Here is a 16,448-nt window from a genome sequence, read left to right on the forward strand (position 1 = left end):
CAACTGAGTGACACCCTGTCTCTAAAAGAAAAAAAAATTTAGACATTATTCCTCAGTTATGGATATGATTCCTGGATGGAGACTTTTGGAATCAAGTCTGGAATAGGAGGTCATGTTGACTGATAATAGGTAAAATGAAGAAGGAGCTATTTTTTTTTTTTGAAACCTGATTTTGTAGACATTTCCATAGGAAGAACTCTCTGAATCTGTACTGTGTCTCATTTTCTTTTCATTCAAAATTCAGCCTGTATATTCTAATACATCTGATTATTTCTGATGTCTGATAACCATAGAATTCATACTATGTATGGTCCGAATGCATGGCCTTCAAGATCACTTACCTCCTTTCATGGAGGAAGCATCAAACATTTAGCCAGTGGACATTCTTGGTGGCGCAGAAGTGACTCAGATCTGATATCCTGCCATTCTCTTGTCATTGATCTTCTCCAAAGTCTCCAAGGAAGTGTTGCCTAGGAAATGATTCTTACTATAGGTCCAGTTCTTTTCTTCTCAAATTTTCTGTAGACGTTTCATCCATGGAATAATCATTACCATGGCTCCCATGTGTAAGTCATCATTCTACTTTGTAAGGAGATTTTAAATAGCTTATTTTGTATCTTACCACTATTCCAAAAAATGGTGGTGTCCTTATAAGCTAGCAGTCCCCAATCTTTTTGACACAGGGACTGCTTTCCTGGAAGACAGTTTTTCTGTGGACCTGGAGTGGGAAGGTCGGGGGTATTGGGTGATAGGGGATGGTTTGGGGGTGATTCAAGCACATTACATTTATTGTGCACTGTATTTGTATTACTAGTATATTGTAATACATAATGAAATAATTATCATGTGGAATCAGTGGGAGCTCTGAACTCGTTTTCCCACAACTAGAGAGTCCCTTCTAGAGGTGATGGGAGACAGTGACAGATCATCAGGCATTAGATTCTCATAAGATGGGTGCAACCTAGTGAGAGCCCTCGCATGTACAGTTCATGATAGAGTTTGCACTGCTATGAAAATCTAATACCACCACTGATCTGACAGCAGACGGAGCTCAGGTCGTAATGCGAGTGATGGGGAATGGCTGTAAATACAGATGAGGCTTCCCTCACTTACCTGCTGCTCACCTCTGGTTGTGTGGCCTGTTTCCTAATAGGCCACGGACGGATACTGGCCTGGGGTTTTGGGACCCCTGCTATAAGACTAACCTTGACAAGCAAATCTTCCCTTTTCTGTAGCTTGTGGATATTTTATACCTCTTCAAGGGAAGAGTTAAACTTTTTTCACTCTTTACTTGGAGCTGACAAGTGTCCTTTTTCTTCCATGTGCTCTGTCACTCAGGAGGAGATCAGTCCTCTGGAGAATGCCATCGAAACCATGGAGCTGACCAATGAGAGGATCAGCAACTGTGTTCAGCAGCACGCCTGGGACCGGTCCCTCTCTGTGCACCCCCTCTCCATGCTGCTCAGTGGCATCGTGGACCCGGCTGTCATGGGGGGCTTCTCCAACTATGAAAAGGTTCGCTTGGTCCCAGAACCCCCTAGGGATTCACAGACCTGGGTGTCTGTGTGCCTTCCTCTGTGCCATCTGCCACCGACAAATTCATTTCCTACAGCTGCTCTAAGAAATGTTCACTTTCCCTTCTGGCAAGTAAAGTGAATGAAACGATTGTCCCTGACTTCTTAGAGACTGTCTGCAACCCAGCTGGTATAGTACATTGCCTAGTAAAGCGTCACGGAAAAAAAACCAACATGCCTCTGGTCAAAGCACCTGTTATTCTGTCTCCCCTGAGGGTTATACACGCTAATGGGTGGACCCCGGAACCCAGGATGCACTGGAAATGGAGCAGCATCTCTGGGGATGGCAGAGCCACACTCTCTTTAGAATTAGCTTCTAGGGGCCGGACCCAGTGGTTCACACCTGTAATCCCAGGACTTAGGGAGGCCGAGGTGAGTGGATCACTTGAGGTCAGGAGCTCAAGACCATCTTGGCCAACATGGTGATACCCCATCTCTACCAAAAATACAAAAATTAGCCAGGCATGGTGGTGCGCACCTGTAGTCTGAGCTACTCAGGAGGCTGAGGCACGAGAATCACTTTTAACCCTGGAGGCAAAGGTTGCAGTAAGCCGAGATTGGGCCACTGCACTCCAACCTGGGCGGCAGAATTAGCTTCTAGGAGCCCCGCCTGACTTGGTGTGCCAGAGGTTGTATGGACAACTGATGGCCCTGACTCTACAATTAAATTAGTTCAACTAAGTATTCTTAGTTGAGACATGAAAGCAGTACTCAGCACAGTTTAATCCATGGCATAGGTTTAGGATGTAACAGCATTTAAAATACACATCATGGATTCAGTGTATGTTAAGTATAATTAATGGTGGCAGAATTTTTCATTGCTGTGGTATGTTTTCAGTGGCTAAATATTTTTTGAATATAAACCATTTGGATCTAAATCACCATTTGGCAAGGACACCCCTGTGGAGCCGCGGGGAGAGTGGGTAGAAATTAAAGGAGCCAGAGGGAAAGGGTGAGCGACATTTACTGTGTGGCACTCTTGTGTCCGTGTGTGTGTCCGTGTGTGTGTGTGTGTGTGTGTGTGTGTGTGTGTCCTGGGAAGAGCAGGAACTTTGCACTTAGTTGCTCCCAGGACTCAATTCTGGCTTCCCATTGGCCACTGTGTGCTCCTGGCAACATGCTTCACCTCTCTGAGCTCCATATGTCTGCAAAGTGAGAAGAATGCCTAACTTGGCCAGGCACATTGGTTCATGCCTGTAATCCCAGCACTTTGGGAAGCCAAGGCAGGAGAATCACCCGAGGCCAGGAGATCAAGACCAGCCTGGCAAACTTGGTGAAACCCTGTCTCTAATAAAAATATTTTTAAAAATTAACTGGGCATCATGGCGGGCGCCTGTAATCTCGGGTACTGGCGAGACTGAGGCATGAGAATTGCTTGAACCCGGGAGGCAAAGGCTGCAGTGAACCAAGATTGCACCACTGAACTCCAAGCCTGGGTGACAGAACAACACTCCATCTTAAAAAAAAAAAAGAACAGAAAAATATCTGACTTACAAGATAGATCACAGGATGGATGGGAAGATTAAGGGAGACCTCCTGTATAGAAGAAACATCAGACAGTGCTTGGCATAGAGTTGAGGCTTCACCAGTGTTGGTTTTCTTCCTGCCTCCGCCCGCCTACTTGGAGCAGACGGTGTAATTGGAATGTTCTTCATGGATGGTGACGTCTATGCTCTGGCTGCCACTATAATCATCTTCTTTCTTGTCCTTTTTCTCAGCCTCTCAGCCTTCTCTAGCCTTATTATATTCAGCAGCTGGGAAAGGCTCAACACCAGAGACAAATTCTAGTTTGTCCATGTTAGGAGCTGTAATAATATCCAGTGTTACAATGGCAGTCCATATGAAAATAGGATCTAATATACACTACTTTTTAAATACTCTGATGCTTTCAGTGTGTACTTTTTCATATGTACTCATTGGTACTAATCTTCGTGTATTTTTTCCAAGTATTAATTTTTACAGAATACCCCCAATCACAGATTTATATACGCCAATATCTGTGAATGATACGTAATGTCATATGAAGTTTTTCCAGTGTAACAGTGTTCTAATTAAAATGAACGAAAAGCAAGGATAAATACATACATATGTACATACATTTCAGGACCTTTGGCTTAAAATACTAATGTATTCATTGAGTTAATATGTATGACTGCACATTTCTAAAAGTAAGAAAAAAGTAAACTTGTTAATCACCATGATGTATTGCAATCAGGTGGGAAGCCCATCATTACATGTTTGATGTAGGTGAACTATTCCAATCCAGCTCTTTATTCATTGCCAAAGTGATAAGAGCACAGGATCTGTGTGCTGTAGTTTATCTCCCCTTTCTGTTCGGAGGCAGAACTCTGCTAGAAAAATGAATTTCAGGGCACTCTGCTCCAGCGTTCCCTGATCTAACCAATACTTTGGGAACTTCCATGTGTCCTACCATTTAGCCAAAAAAAAAATTGTTATAACTTTCAAAAATTTCAAGTGCTTGTATTTGAAAGGTAAAAGTCAGTGAAAACTTAAGTAAATACTCCTTTTTCATTTATGCTGACAGTCCCTGTAAATACGATCCTGGCTAGAACGAGCTGTTTTGCTAATGTATTATATTGTCATGCTGCTTTTTGTGGTAATTGTTCCATATATATTCATATTCACTGTTGTATTAGTTTGCTAGGGCTGCTGTAACAAAGTTCTCCAAACTGGGTGGCTTAAAACAACAAAAACTTCTTGTTTCACTTGTTTCACTGAGCAAGAAGTCTGAAATCAAGGTGTCACAGTGTTGGTTCCTTGCAAGGATGTGTGAAAGAACGTTCCATGTCTCTCCTCCTGGCTTCTGGTGTCTTCTTGGTGCTCTGTGACTTGAGGCTGCTCCTCCGTGGCTTGTCGATGGCCATCTTCTTGCATCTCTTCACATAGTGTTCTCCCAGTGTTTGCACTTCTGTCTCCGAATTTCCCCTTTTTATAAGGACATCAGTCATACGGGCTTAAGGGCCCATCCTACTCCAGTATGTATGACCTCCTCTTAACTCATTAAATCTGCAACAGCCCTGCTTCCAAATAGGGTCACATTCTGAGGTACCAGGCATTAGGACTTCAACATAGGAAATTTGGGGGGACATAAGTCAACCCTTGATGTCTGCTTGCAAGGTAGGCTTTGCTCATACTTTGTTTGGCACCCAAAATGGGCCATTCACTTTTGTAAGTCTGTCCTGTAGTTCCAGGAGCTCTTGGTTTTATGTAATGGGAGTTTGGCTTTCATGGCATTAAAGCAGAAGACTGAAGGGGAATCTGAAGGCTGGTCTTTGAAAGCACTTTCAGAAATGAATGTTAAGGTCTGGGAAGAAAAGATGTCACTCCTATTTTCGACCCTGTCGGAAACGTTTGATGCGAACTTCTGTTTCTCTTTCCTGATGAATTCTATCTTTAAAGCAGTACCCTATATAAGGCCTGTGTTTGGAATTTAAGTTTGGGTCTTATTTACCTGTTACAGGGACTTAGCTGGGGGGTCATGAGTGTTTACTGATAATCATGGTGCTGATATGTAATAATAAGGGCAACCAGAATTTAATATTTTTGAAATGTCTTCACATCTATATCTCACTTTCTTTTTAAAATAGCATTTAGGATAGGGGATTAGTAAGAAAGTGCAGATACTAACTTTCACTGAATGTAGGAAAAAAGCGTGATATAGCCAATACCACGGGAAGAGCAGAAACCCTATCACCTCCATCTCCTGTTTTTAAACTTTTTACTCTTTCCCTTATAATATCTGTACACTTAATTTAATGGTTAGCCTTGAGATATTGCCATTTCGCCTTTGCTTTGTTCTTTGGGAAAGTTATTTTAATGAATGACATTTTGCTTTGTTGATGATGATTATTTGGTGGGGGTGTGTGTGTGTGTGTGTGGTGGGCTGGTGACTGTCAAGAATGTAGTCTTGCTAAGAATTTGCTAATAAAGGAAAGACCACACAATAGCACATACTTTTTTGCATTGCCCAACATAGTATAAGCGCTATCCCAGGAAAGGGATGCATTTTTAGTTAGACACACCTGGTTCTTCAGCACAGGACACATGCTTCACCCTTCCAGGCTTTCCTGCACAGACAGGAATGTGTTCTAATTAATACTTGCATATGTTCTGCTTTTAGGCTTTCTTTACAGAAAAGTACTTGCAGGAGCATCCTGAAGACCAGGAGAAGGTTGAGCTGCTAAAGCGACTAATAGCATTACAGGTATAGGACATCTTTCCTCTACACTCCTGGGGAGGACACAGTGTAGGACCCCCTTGATTCTCCAGGGCTTAAGTCTACAAGCCCACTCAGGGTTACTTTTCTTTCTTTTTTAACCCTTATGGAACCACCACCTGTCTATGTATTTGTTTCCTTGGCCGGCAGTTACACTGCCCAGGGTTGACAGAGCCCTCTTAAAGCTGAGATCAAAGTTCATCAGTTGGGGCCGGACACAGTGGCTCATGCCTGTAATCCCAGCACTTTGGGAGGCCGAAGTGGGTGGATCACCTGAAGTCAGGAATTTCAGACCAACCTGGCCAACATGGTGAAACCCCATCTCTACTAAAAATACAAAATTAGCCAGGCATGGTGGTACATGCCTGTAATCCCAGCTACTCAGGAGGCTGAGGCAGGAGAATCATTTGAACCCGTGAGGCAGAGGTTGCAGTGAGCTGAGATCACACCACAGCACTCCAGCATGGGCAACAGAGCGAGACTCCATCTCAAAAAAAAAAAAAAAAATCCGTTGGTTTCCTGGCATGCATTTCCAGCTAAGAGATGCGGGCCTCATTTTTTTTCTCTCAAGACTTCAGTGGGCAGCGGTAGAACACATCACTACCAAATTCGGTCTAAGACTTAAACCTATCAGTTGCTCATCCATGGAAGTGCCCTAGGGCTCTGTTAGATTTGCCTCATCCCACAGCCCTTCCCCAGTTTAGGGCTAACCTGTATTCTTGGTGTGCACATTTTCTCATATCATTGACCAAAGCCCATCCAGTCCACAAGCCCTGCACTGAGAAGTGGCCTTCCTGTTGTCCAGTACTGTGTCTACCAGTATACCTTTCCACCCCATCCCTCCCTTCCCCGCCTTCCCCAACCAAATCAAAACGATCCCTCTTCCTGAAGCACGTGTCACTCCTTTTTTGCCCTTTTTTCCAGATGCCTCTGCTAACAGAAGGGATCCGCATCCATGGGGAGAAACTGACAGAGCAGCTGAAGCCGCTGCATGAGCGGTTATCTTCTTGCTTCCGGGAACTCAAGGAGAAAGTAGAAAAGCACTATGGGGTTATAACACTGGTAAGCGTGATCTAAGTGGCCTTCACGCCTTCTCCTAGGCTCCGTGACCTTTTATGACACTGATTCGTTTTTCAGATGCCAAGTGAGTTGTAATACCTCAGCTATGACATGGAAATAGTGGGGCTGGTGGGAGAGAGCGTGTTCCCCTCTTGGTGACCGTGAACAGTCCTTGTGCTGGACAGAGGTTCTCCAACTTGAACAACTATCAGAACCACCCAGAGGGATTGTGAAGATACAGATGGCTGAGCCATCATAACCCCGGAGTTTTTGATTCCATAGATCTGGGGGTGGGGCCCAAGTATTTGTAATTCTAAGAAGTTCCCAGGTGATATTGATGCCGCTGGTCTGGGGACAACACTTTGAGAACCACTGTACTAGAAATCAGGCCAGGTGTAGTGGCTCACGGCTGTAATCCCAGCACTTTGGGAGGCCAAGGAGGGCTGATCACTTGTGGTCGGGAGTTCGAGACCAGCCTGGCCAACATGGTGAAACCCCATCTCTACTAAAAATACAAAAAAAATTAGCTGAGCATAATGGCGGGCACCTGTAGTCCCAGCTACTCAGGAGGCTGACGCAAGATAATTGCTTGTACCCAGGAGGGGGAGATTTCAGTGAGCCGAGATCACGGTAGTACACTCCCGCCTGGGCGACAGAGTGAGACTCTATCTCAAAACAAACAAACAAACAAAAAAACCCAAAATAACCCAAAGTTTTCTGAATCCTAGACACTGGTTAGTCTTGTCCTATCTGGCCAAATTCTTATATTTTTTCCTGATCTTAGAAATAGTATCTATTTTGATGAAAAGTGTACAGTTTTCCCGCCTTTGAAGGGAAGAAAGAATTGTGAATTACATTTCATATGTATGTAGCTGCTTTCATAATTGTTGAGTTCCTCACAGCTACAATTTTCTTTTCTCCTCCTGAGCAGTTCAGTGGATAGCGCATGTACTAACCTTTTCTCTCCAGCAGGTGATGGTGTAATACATTCTAGCTGTACTTATCTGCATTTTTTTCTTTGAATTCATCCTGTTCTTTTTAATGGTCTTATTCTTTTTGTTTTGTTTTTCTTTTTGAGACAGGATCTCTCTTTGTCACCCAGGCTGAAGTGCAGTGCATGATCACAGCTCACTGCAGCCTTGACTTCCCAGGCTCAAGCCATCCTCCTACCTGAGCCTCCTGAGTAGCTGGAACTACAGGTGTGCTCCACCACAGCCAGCTAGTTATTTTTAATTATTTATTTATTTATTTATTTTGAGACAGAGTCTGGCTCTGTTGCCCAGGCTGGAGTGCAGTGGCACGATCTCAGCTCACTGCAAGCTCCGCCTCCCAGGTTCACGCCATTCTCCTGCCTTAGCCTCCCGAGTAGCTGAGACTACAGGTGCCCGTCCCCATGCCTGGCTAATTTTTTGTATTTTTAGTAGAGATGGGGTTTCACCATGTTAGCCAGGATGGTCTCAATCTCCTGACCTTGTGATCTGCATGCCTCGGCCTCCCAAAGTGCTGGGATTACAGGTGTGAGCCACTGTGCCCAGCCCACACCCAGCTAATTTTTAAAACTTTTTTGTAGAGATAAGGTCTCGCTATGTTGCCCAGGCTGGCCTCCAACTCCTGGACTCAAGCGATCCTCCTGCCTCAGCCTCCCAAAATGCCAGGATTACAGGTGTGAGCCAGCATGCCCAGCCCTTTAATGGTCTTATTCTTAAACCCCTTATTTTCACATTATTTCCTCAAACCAAAGCTCTGAGTTTCTTCTCATGTTCTTTTCTCCCCCATTCCTGTCTGCCCACCTTCAGTACAGTTTCCTCCAGGGTATCTTTTTGACCGTGTCTTTCAGCCATTAAGTGTTCAGTCCTGCCATCTTCCTAAGATTGTGCCTCCTAACCTGCTGCTACTTAAGAGTTTTTCTAGGAGCATTTGTCCTTTGCACACACATTCCTAGACAGCTAAGACTATGTCTTGGATTTAATGAGCTTAGTCATTGTTAGAATTAGGCCAGTATTAGTGAGTCAGTTTCATATGGTGGCATCTAGGGGTAATCCTACTGGTGACATTTCTAGAGAATGTAGGATTCACCAGGTTAAGCTGCACATCTACAGTGTCAATCTAAAAATTTTCTCTTACCCCAATATTCCATGTTTTAAAAGACTGAAAGAAGCTAAGCTGGGGAAGCAGACAGAAGGTTTTGCTATTTACTGGAGAGTGTGAGGCACATCTTAATTTCTTCCTTTCTCATGTAGGTAGAAGAAAATTATGACAACTTTGTCTCTAGTCTTAGAATCAGGGAGGTTTAATCTAAGTTGTACCTATAGCTAACAATATCAGTATGTGCAATATTTAACAATAGAGGCAGCACAGGCACCAACCAATCAGAATGGGGTGCCAGCCAATATGGATGGGTACTGGTTAGCCACAAGCAAACAGGGCAGCTGGGCAAGTTCATAGGGGCTGGATTCCAGGCCCGCTAACCATGTGGAGTCATATGTTTTCAGCCACCCAACTTGAGGGAGAGGAAGCAAAGCCGCACGGGGTCTATTGTGCTGCCCTACATCATGTCTTCCACTCTGCGGAGGCTGTCCATCACCTCAGTCACGTCCTCTGTGGTTTCCACCTCTTCAAACTCATCTGACAATGCTCCTTCCAGACCGGGATCTGATGGGTAAGGGTTTGATCTTTCATCTGCAGGAAGGGTGGGGTAACGCCTTAATGATTTTGCCTTTAGCCACGCATCACTCCTTTGAGAACAATAGCCTTTGGGTCATTCCCATTATCTTCCTCATGAGGAATGTCAGATTACCAAAATAATACCAACAGTTACTAAAAATGAAAAATGACAAAAAAAATCACCCACAATACCACACTATTACATACCTATAGTCATTACCTATTTTTTCATCATTTCCGTTTTAAAAAATAAATTTTTATATTATGAATAGGTTTCATAATCACATGACATGAAATTCCAAAAGTACCAAATGATATATCACAAAAAATCTCCCTTTATTCCCAGACTTCCCACTACAGTAGAATCCCTGCAGTACCCCCACCCACAGAGCCAAATGATACTAACATTCAGGTTCTTGGTACCCCCATGGCCACTCTTTATAGGTTCACAAACACTGTCTAATTATATCTTCTTCCCCACACTTTTTTTATATGAATGGTAGAATTTACTTTGCTTTTTTCATTTACTATTATATCTTGAAACTCATTCCATTTCAGAACATAAAAAGTCCCCTCTTTATGCTTTCTGTAGCTATAGATATATCTCATTGTATGTATGTGGCATGATACAGATTGAGTATTCCTCATCCAGAATGCTTGGGGCCAGAAGTGTTTTGAGTTTTGGAATGTTTTAGTATTTTTGGATATTTGCATTATACCAGTTCAGCATCCCTAATCCAAAAACCCCAAATCTGAAAAGTTCCAGGAAGCATCTCCTTTGAGCGTCATGTCAGCATTCAAATGTGTCACATTTTGGAGCATTTTGGATTTTGGATTTTGGGATTAGGGATATTCATCCTGTATATTTCTACCAGTGCTTACTGGTGTTCATTCAGTTGCTTTCAGTCTTATTACTGTTCCTTCAGTGTGACAATGAATAACCTTAAACACAAGTTATTTTGTACATATACAACTATATCAATATGGGAAAAATCCCATATGTGAAATTGCTCTGTCAAAGATATATATTTGCAATTTTGAAAATTATTCCTAAACTGACTTCCATAAAGATTATACCAGTTTACACTCCCACCAGCAACACACAGGAATGCCTAGTTACTTATACCCTAACGACCAAACTGTACTCTTAGTCTTTTTAAATTTTACCAATCTGATAGTTGGAAAATATTTTCTTGTATAGTGTTTTGTTTGTTTTTTGGTTTTTGTTTATTTCTCATTTTGCCTGAAGTTGAACATCTTTTCATTTGTTTATGTTTTATTTTCTGTGACCTGTGGTCAAATACATTTTTCTGTTGAATTGTTGGCCCTTTGTCTGTGAAATGAGTTGAAATGTTTTCTCCTAATTTCTCCTTTATCTTCTGACTTCTAATTTGTTGCTTCTAATTTTTTATTGAGTTGCACTGATTTTTTTATGTAGTCATATAATCAATCTTTTATTTTATGGCTTCTGGATTTTATTTCACAGTTAAAGGCCTTTCCCACTCTAAGATAACAAAAAAAGGTACTGTTTTTTTCATTGACTTTTAGGGTTTCATTATTCACAATTTTGTCTGTAATCCTTTAGAATTTATTCTAATATAAGATGTTAGGTATGGAGCCAACATTTTTATTTCCGAATGGCTACTCAATTCTTCTTATAACATTTAGTGAACACGTCATTTTTTTTGAAATGTAAATCTTATAAAAAATCAAATTTCCACATACTCTTTAGTCTGTGGACTTTCTTTTTTTCTATTTCTTGGATTTACCTGTCTACTCATGTATCAGTGCTATGCAATCTTAATTATTATAGATAGAAAACATTTTTTATTTCCTAATACTCCTTTTCAGAATTTAATCTGGCTAGTGTTGCTCATTGCTCACTGTTGGATTAACTTGTCTAGAATCCTGTTGCTATTTTTATTAGGATCATGTTACATGTATGGACTAACTTTAGGAAGACTGATGGCTTTTTGATGCCGAGGCTTCCTTGCCAAGAACATAAAATGCCTTTCCATATGTTCAAATTTAAAATATTTGAAAGGAGTTAATTTATAGTCATGTTCTTTCTGCTAAGATTACTATTTTTAAATAATATATTGCTAAAGTACTGGAAACTTTTCTTTATTTTTATTTATTTATTTTTTTGAGACGGAGTCTTGCTCTGTCGCCCAGGCTGGAGTGCAGTGGCGTGATCTCCCCTCACTGCAAACTCCGCCTCCCAGGTTTATTTACGCCATTCTCCTGCCTCAGCTTCCCGAGTAGCTGGGACTACAAGCACCCGCCACCACGCCTGGCTAATGTTTTGTATTTTTAGTAGAGACAGGGTTTCACCCTGTTAGCCAGGATGGTCTCGATCTCCTGACCTTGTGATCCACCCATCTCGGGCTCCCAAAGTGCTGGGATTACAGGCGTGAGCCACAGCGCCTGGCCAAGTACTGGAAACTTTTAAAAGAAAACAATGCTTTATTACTTTATCACTCAAAGATAACCACTGTTAAAGTTCAGTTATATAATACCAAAAAAAGTATGTTTATTTTTTATACAAGTGGAAAAGCATTGCATCTGTCATTTTGTGACCTACTGCTTAATTTAATACAGGTGATGAATATTTATACATCATTAAGTATTTAAAATAGTGTTGACTGTAAGTTATCAGTTGACTCACCATTTTTTCACAAATGTTTAATTCCATAATACAATAATTACATCATAAAAATAACCTTCCTGAATGCCACCCTACCTGGAAATCAAATATGTAGTATTTCTTAAATTATACATCCTTTTCCATTGAAATAGATATCTTTACATAGCTCCAATTATAGCATAGATATAGTTTGGTACTTTGCTGTTCCTTCTCATCTTATTATTATAATCACTTTTCATGTTGCTGTGTAATCTTTATTTATGTATGTATTTTTTTTGAGACGGAGTCTCCCTTTGTTGCCCAGGCTGGAGTGCAGTGGTGCAATCTCGGCTCATTGCAACCTCTGCCTCCTGGGTTCAAGCGATTCTCCTGCCTCAGCCTCCCGAGTAGCTGGGACTACAGGCACCCACCACCACGCCTGGTGAATTTTTGTATTTTTGGTAGAAAAGGAGTTTCACCATATTGGCCAGACTGGTCTCGAACTCCTGACCTCATGATCTGCCCACCTCGGCCTCTCAAAGTGGTGGGATTACAGACGTGAGCCACCATGCCCGGCCGTGTCCTCTTTATTGTCAGCTTTTACCATCATTTTTTATGGCAATAGACATTGCATCATACAAATGTGCCATGATTAATTCTTCTCCTACTATAGAATATTTAAGCTGCATCATTCTTTCTAAACAACCATAAAACTTCATTATATATTTTAATACAAAAATATGTAACTTGTATCAGTATAAAATATATTTTTATTAAAAACTGTAGCAAACATATTTGTATATGTAGCTTTCCTATTAGCATGCATTCTTAGAAGTGCTGGGATTTAGATTACTACATTCTAGTAGTATGTAGTTTGTGGGTAGGATTTGAACACAGGCTATCTGGCTCCAGAGTTGTGCTGTTACCCACTACATAAAACTGCCTGTTGAATCTCTTAAACATTCTGTCTTTGCCTATACATTGAATTAATACCTTCTCTTCCTGGAATAACATACTCACTCATATTTTCGTCCAGTCACCTGATGGTCTTGTTTCTGTGCATTAACACCTTGAGATGTTTGTTCGGTTGTAATTGAAAATTTAGATTTAGAATCTGAGAGTGAAGTCATAAGTCAAGAGTAGGTTGAGGAGGCCAGGCATGGTGGCTCATGCCTCTAGCCTTAGCACTTTGGGAGGGCTGAGGTAGAAGGATCACTTGAGCCCAGGAGTTTGAGATCAGCCTGGGCAACATGGTGAAACCCCATCCCTACTAAAAAAACACAAAATTTAGCCAGGCATGGTGGTACACACCTGTAGCCCCAGCCACTCAGAAGTCAAGGTTATAGTGAGCTGTGATCGCAGCACTGCACTCCAGCCTGAATGATGGGAGAAAGACCCTGTCTCAAAAAAAAATAAAATAAAATAAATAATGTAGGCTAAAGAGTCATAACTGCTGGTACTTTCATAGTGAATTTTGATTGCAAGGTGATCAGTGTTTGTGATGTCTGTCCTTGTTCCTGGCCAATAGCTCGATCCTGGAGCCACTTTTGGAGCGCAGGGCCTCGTCAGGTGCCAGAGTTGAAGATCTGTCCCTCAGAGAGGAGAACAGCGAGAACCGGATCAGCAAGTTTAAGAGAAAAGACTGGAGTCTGAGCAAGTCCCAGGTCATTGCAGAGAAAGCACCAGAACCTGATTTGATGGTAAAAAACAAAAAAGACAAAAAGAAATCTCTGGAGGCTTGCCCCACCTCCCCTGTACCCGGGCACATCACCATCCCCTCCCAGACTGAAGCTGGCATGCGCCTTGTCTTAGGACTCAGTAGCCTGGGTTAGTGTCAGATGGCAGATTGTGGTAAGGAAAGCACATACCGAGAAGTTCGAGTCTATAAATCAACATTGGTGAAGATCTTGTACCTACAATGTAAACATATGGGTTGATTAGAGCTGTGGTTCTCGCCACTCTGTCCCCTGAGTCAATCCAAACATTGTCATGTCTCTTCTTTAAGTTTTTTAAAAGGTACTTTCCCTTCCATAAACCACATCAAGTTGTTAAATGTGGCAAGACCACCTTTTCCTGAGAATCAGGATGGCTTATGTCCCACATAAATGACGCAGCCCAACTGTGATCAGAATCCAGTCTGTGGCCAGTCAGAAGATAATCTATGGTTCAGTGGTTCTAGTCAGTGCCTGTTGGGTGGTGCCCATCATATGACAATGTAGTAAGCTTAAAAATCGCTCCTTTAGTTAAGTCCTTTTCCAGGTGTCTTCTCAGAAGACAAGGCTGTTGAGAGCGTTGTTGAGCTCAGCCTTCCTCACCGTGAAAATGTTTTGCTTTTTCTCTCTGGTCCTAGAGCCCAACCAGAAAAGCACAAAGGCCAAAGAGTCTCCAGTTGATGGATAATCGGCTATCACCATTTCACGGTTCTTCACCTCCTCCGTCAACGCCCTTGAGCCCACCTCCACTCACTCCCAAAGCCACCAGGACCCTAAGTAAGTTTTCCTGTATTCCTTATAGTCTTTATACTAGGGAATGGAGCATGTTTATGCGTCTGGGCATTTTGTAACTAAACCAGCCACAATGTATGTAAAGCCATTGTAAAACTGGTTCAATTCAGCATTCGTGTATTATACAGTTAGACTGGAGTTTGGCAAGGAGGCCACTAGGACTCATTAAACCTTTCTGGATAGTGATCCAAAGGGCATTAGTGTCTGTTTTATAATTGGGAAGGTATAAATGAGGCAGATCTGCACTAGGACTAGACAGACAACAAGTAACTTACAAGCTAACCATCGGTTAGGTAGACCTGAACAGGGACAAGAAATAGACCCATTCCATCTACTGCTTATAGTCTGGCTTAGGGAACCAGCAGTGCGCAACACTTGAGAAGAACTGGGTACCCATAGTCCAGAGGCATGGGAGAGGGATAAATCTGTCAGAGCCAGATGGGAGACAGTTGTCAACCAAGAGTTAAGAGATTATCAGTTACAGTTGGGATGAAGTGAATATTTTCCTAAGCACTTGAGCTATATCAGAGAACAGAATAATACCATACATTCCAGAAAATGTTCTCATCTTCAGCTTAATAGTAAAACCCTGAACAAAAAATAAAGTTTTGGCCAGGCGCGGTGGCTCACGCCTGTAATCCCAGCACTTTGGGAGGCCGAGGTGGGTGGATCACGAGGTCAGGAGATCGAGACCATCCTGGCTAACACAGTGAAACCTCGTCTCTACTAAAAATACAAAAAATTAGCCAGGCGTGGTGGCGGGCGCCTGTAGTCCCAGTTACTCGGGAGGCTGAGGCAGGAGAATGGCATGAACCCGGGAGGTGGAGCTTGCAGTGAGCGGAGATTGCACCACTGCACTCCAGCCTAGGCGACAGAACGAGTCTCAAAAAAATAAAAATAAAAATAAAATAAAGTTTTTGCTTCAGAACATCTTGTGGAGCTCTTGAAACTTCTGGTGAGGGCATTACGTGTGTGATGTGGGGTGGGAAGTCTTCTTCATTCTATCCACAGAAACCACAGAATGTGGCTTCCACAAGTTGGTTGACCAGGTTGGCTTAGGTATTATGGTGCCAGCAATATTTCCATGAGCTTTCTTGCTCAGTGCCTCTCTCTGCCCGCCTACACTTTGTGTCATTTCTAGGCTCCCCATCATTGCAGACAGATGGAATCGCGGCCACTCCTGTCCCACCTCCACCTCCCCCAAAAAGCAAGCCCTATGAGGGCAGCCAGAGGAACTCCACTGAGGTATGGAAATCACAGCTGGCAACTGTGGCCAGAGAGCGCCACTCCTGGGAAGGCAGCATCAGGTTTTCCAGGCTCTTTAGTGGGCAGGTTTGCTCATAGACCTGTCACTGCAGTTGATCCTTGGCTCGTTCCTGAAACCACAGGAGATAGAGAAGTTTACAATGGGAAGGACAGACATTCAAGCAGATGATGAAGGTAGAGCAGGTGTTCTCTGTACCTTGTCCTGGGTACCTGTGAAATAAGCCATGAGTTCTAGTTCACCTTTTCAGGGGGGGCAGGGGCAGGGTCTGGCTCTGTCACCCAGGCTGGAGTGCAATAGTGCGATCATAGCTCACTGCAGCCTTGAACTCCTGGGCTCAAGTGATTCTCCCACTTTGGCCCCTCAGTTAGCTGGGACTACCGGCATGTGCCTGTAGTCTAATTTTTTAATTAGACTACAGCTAATTTTTTAATCTTTTGTTGAAATGGAGTCTCTCCGTATTGCCCAGGCTGATCTCAAACTCCTGGCCTCGAGTGATCCCCCCACCTCAGCCTTCCAA

General features: G+C 42.6%; 1 protein-coding gene across 2 annotated transcripts in view; it reads left to right on the forward strand.

Moving 5' to 3' along the window:
• The window catches only part of DOCK5 (dedicator of cytokinesis 5), a 233,048-nt gene that overhangs the window by 211,652 nt on the left and 4,948 nt on the right, over window positions 1-16,448 (forward strand). Inside the window, exons 45-51 of one of the 2 annotated variants that reach the window (XM_007961955.3) lie at window positions 1,339-1,515; window positions 5,716-5,799; window positions 6,736-6,873; window positions 9,363-9,529; window positions 13,689-13,860; window positions 14,511-14,649; window positions 15,806-15,909. In XM_007961955.3, coding sequence (XP_007960146.2) covers window positions 1,339-1,515; window positions 5,716-5,799; window positions 6,736-6,873; window positions 9,363-9,529; window positions 13,689-13,860; window positions 14,511-14,649; window positions 15,806-15,909 — 981 coding nt within the window. The remainder of the gene's footprint in view (window positions 1-1,338; window positions 1,516-5,715; window positions 5,800-6,735; window positions 6,874-9,362; window positions 9,530-13,688; window positions 13,861-14,510; window positions 14,650-15,805; window positions 15,910-16,448) is intronic. The other variant, XM_007961957.3, reaches the window with a different exon arrangement.

The sequence above is a fragment of the Chlorocebus sabaeus genome, chromosome 8 (assembly GCF_047675955.1).
Source record: "Chlorocebus sabaeus isolate Y175 chromosome 8, mChlSab1.0.hap1, whole genome shotgun sequence".
In the NCBI taxonomy this organism is placed as follows: Eukaryota; Metazoa; Chordata; class Mammalia; order Primates; family Cercopithecidae; genus Chlorocebus; species Chlorocebus sabaeus.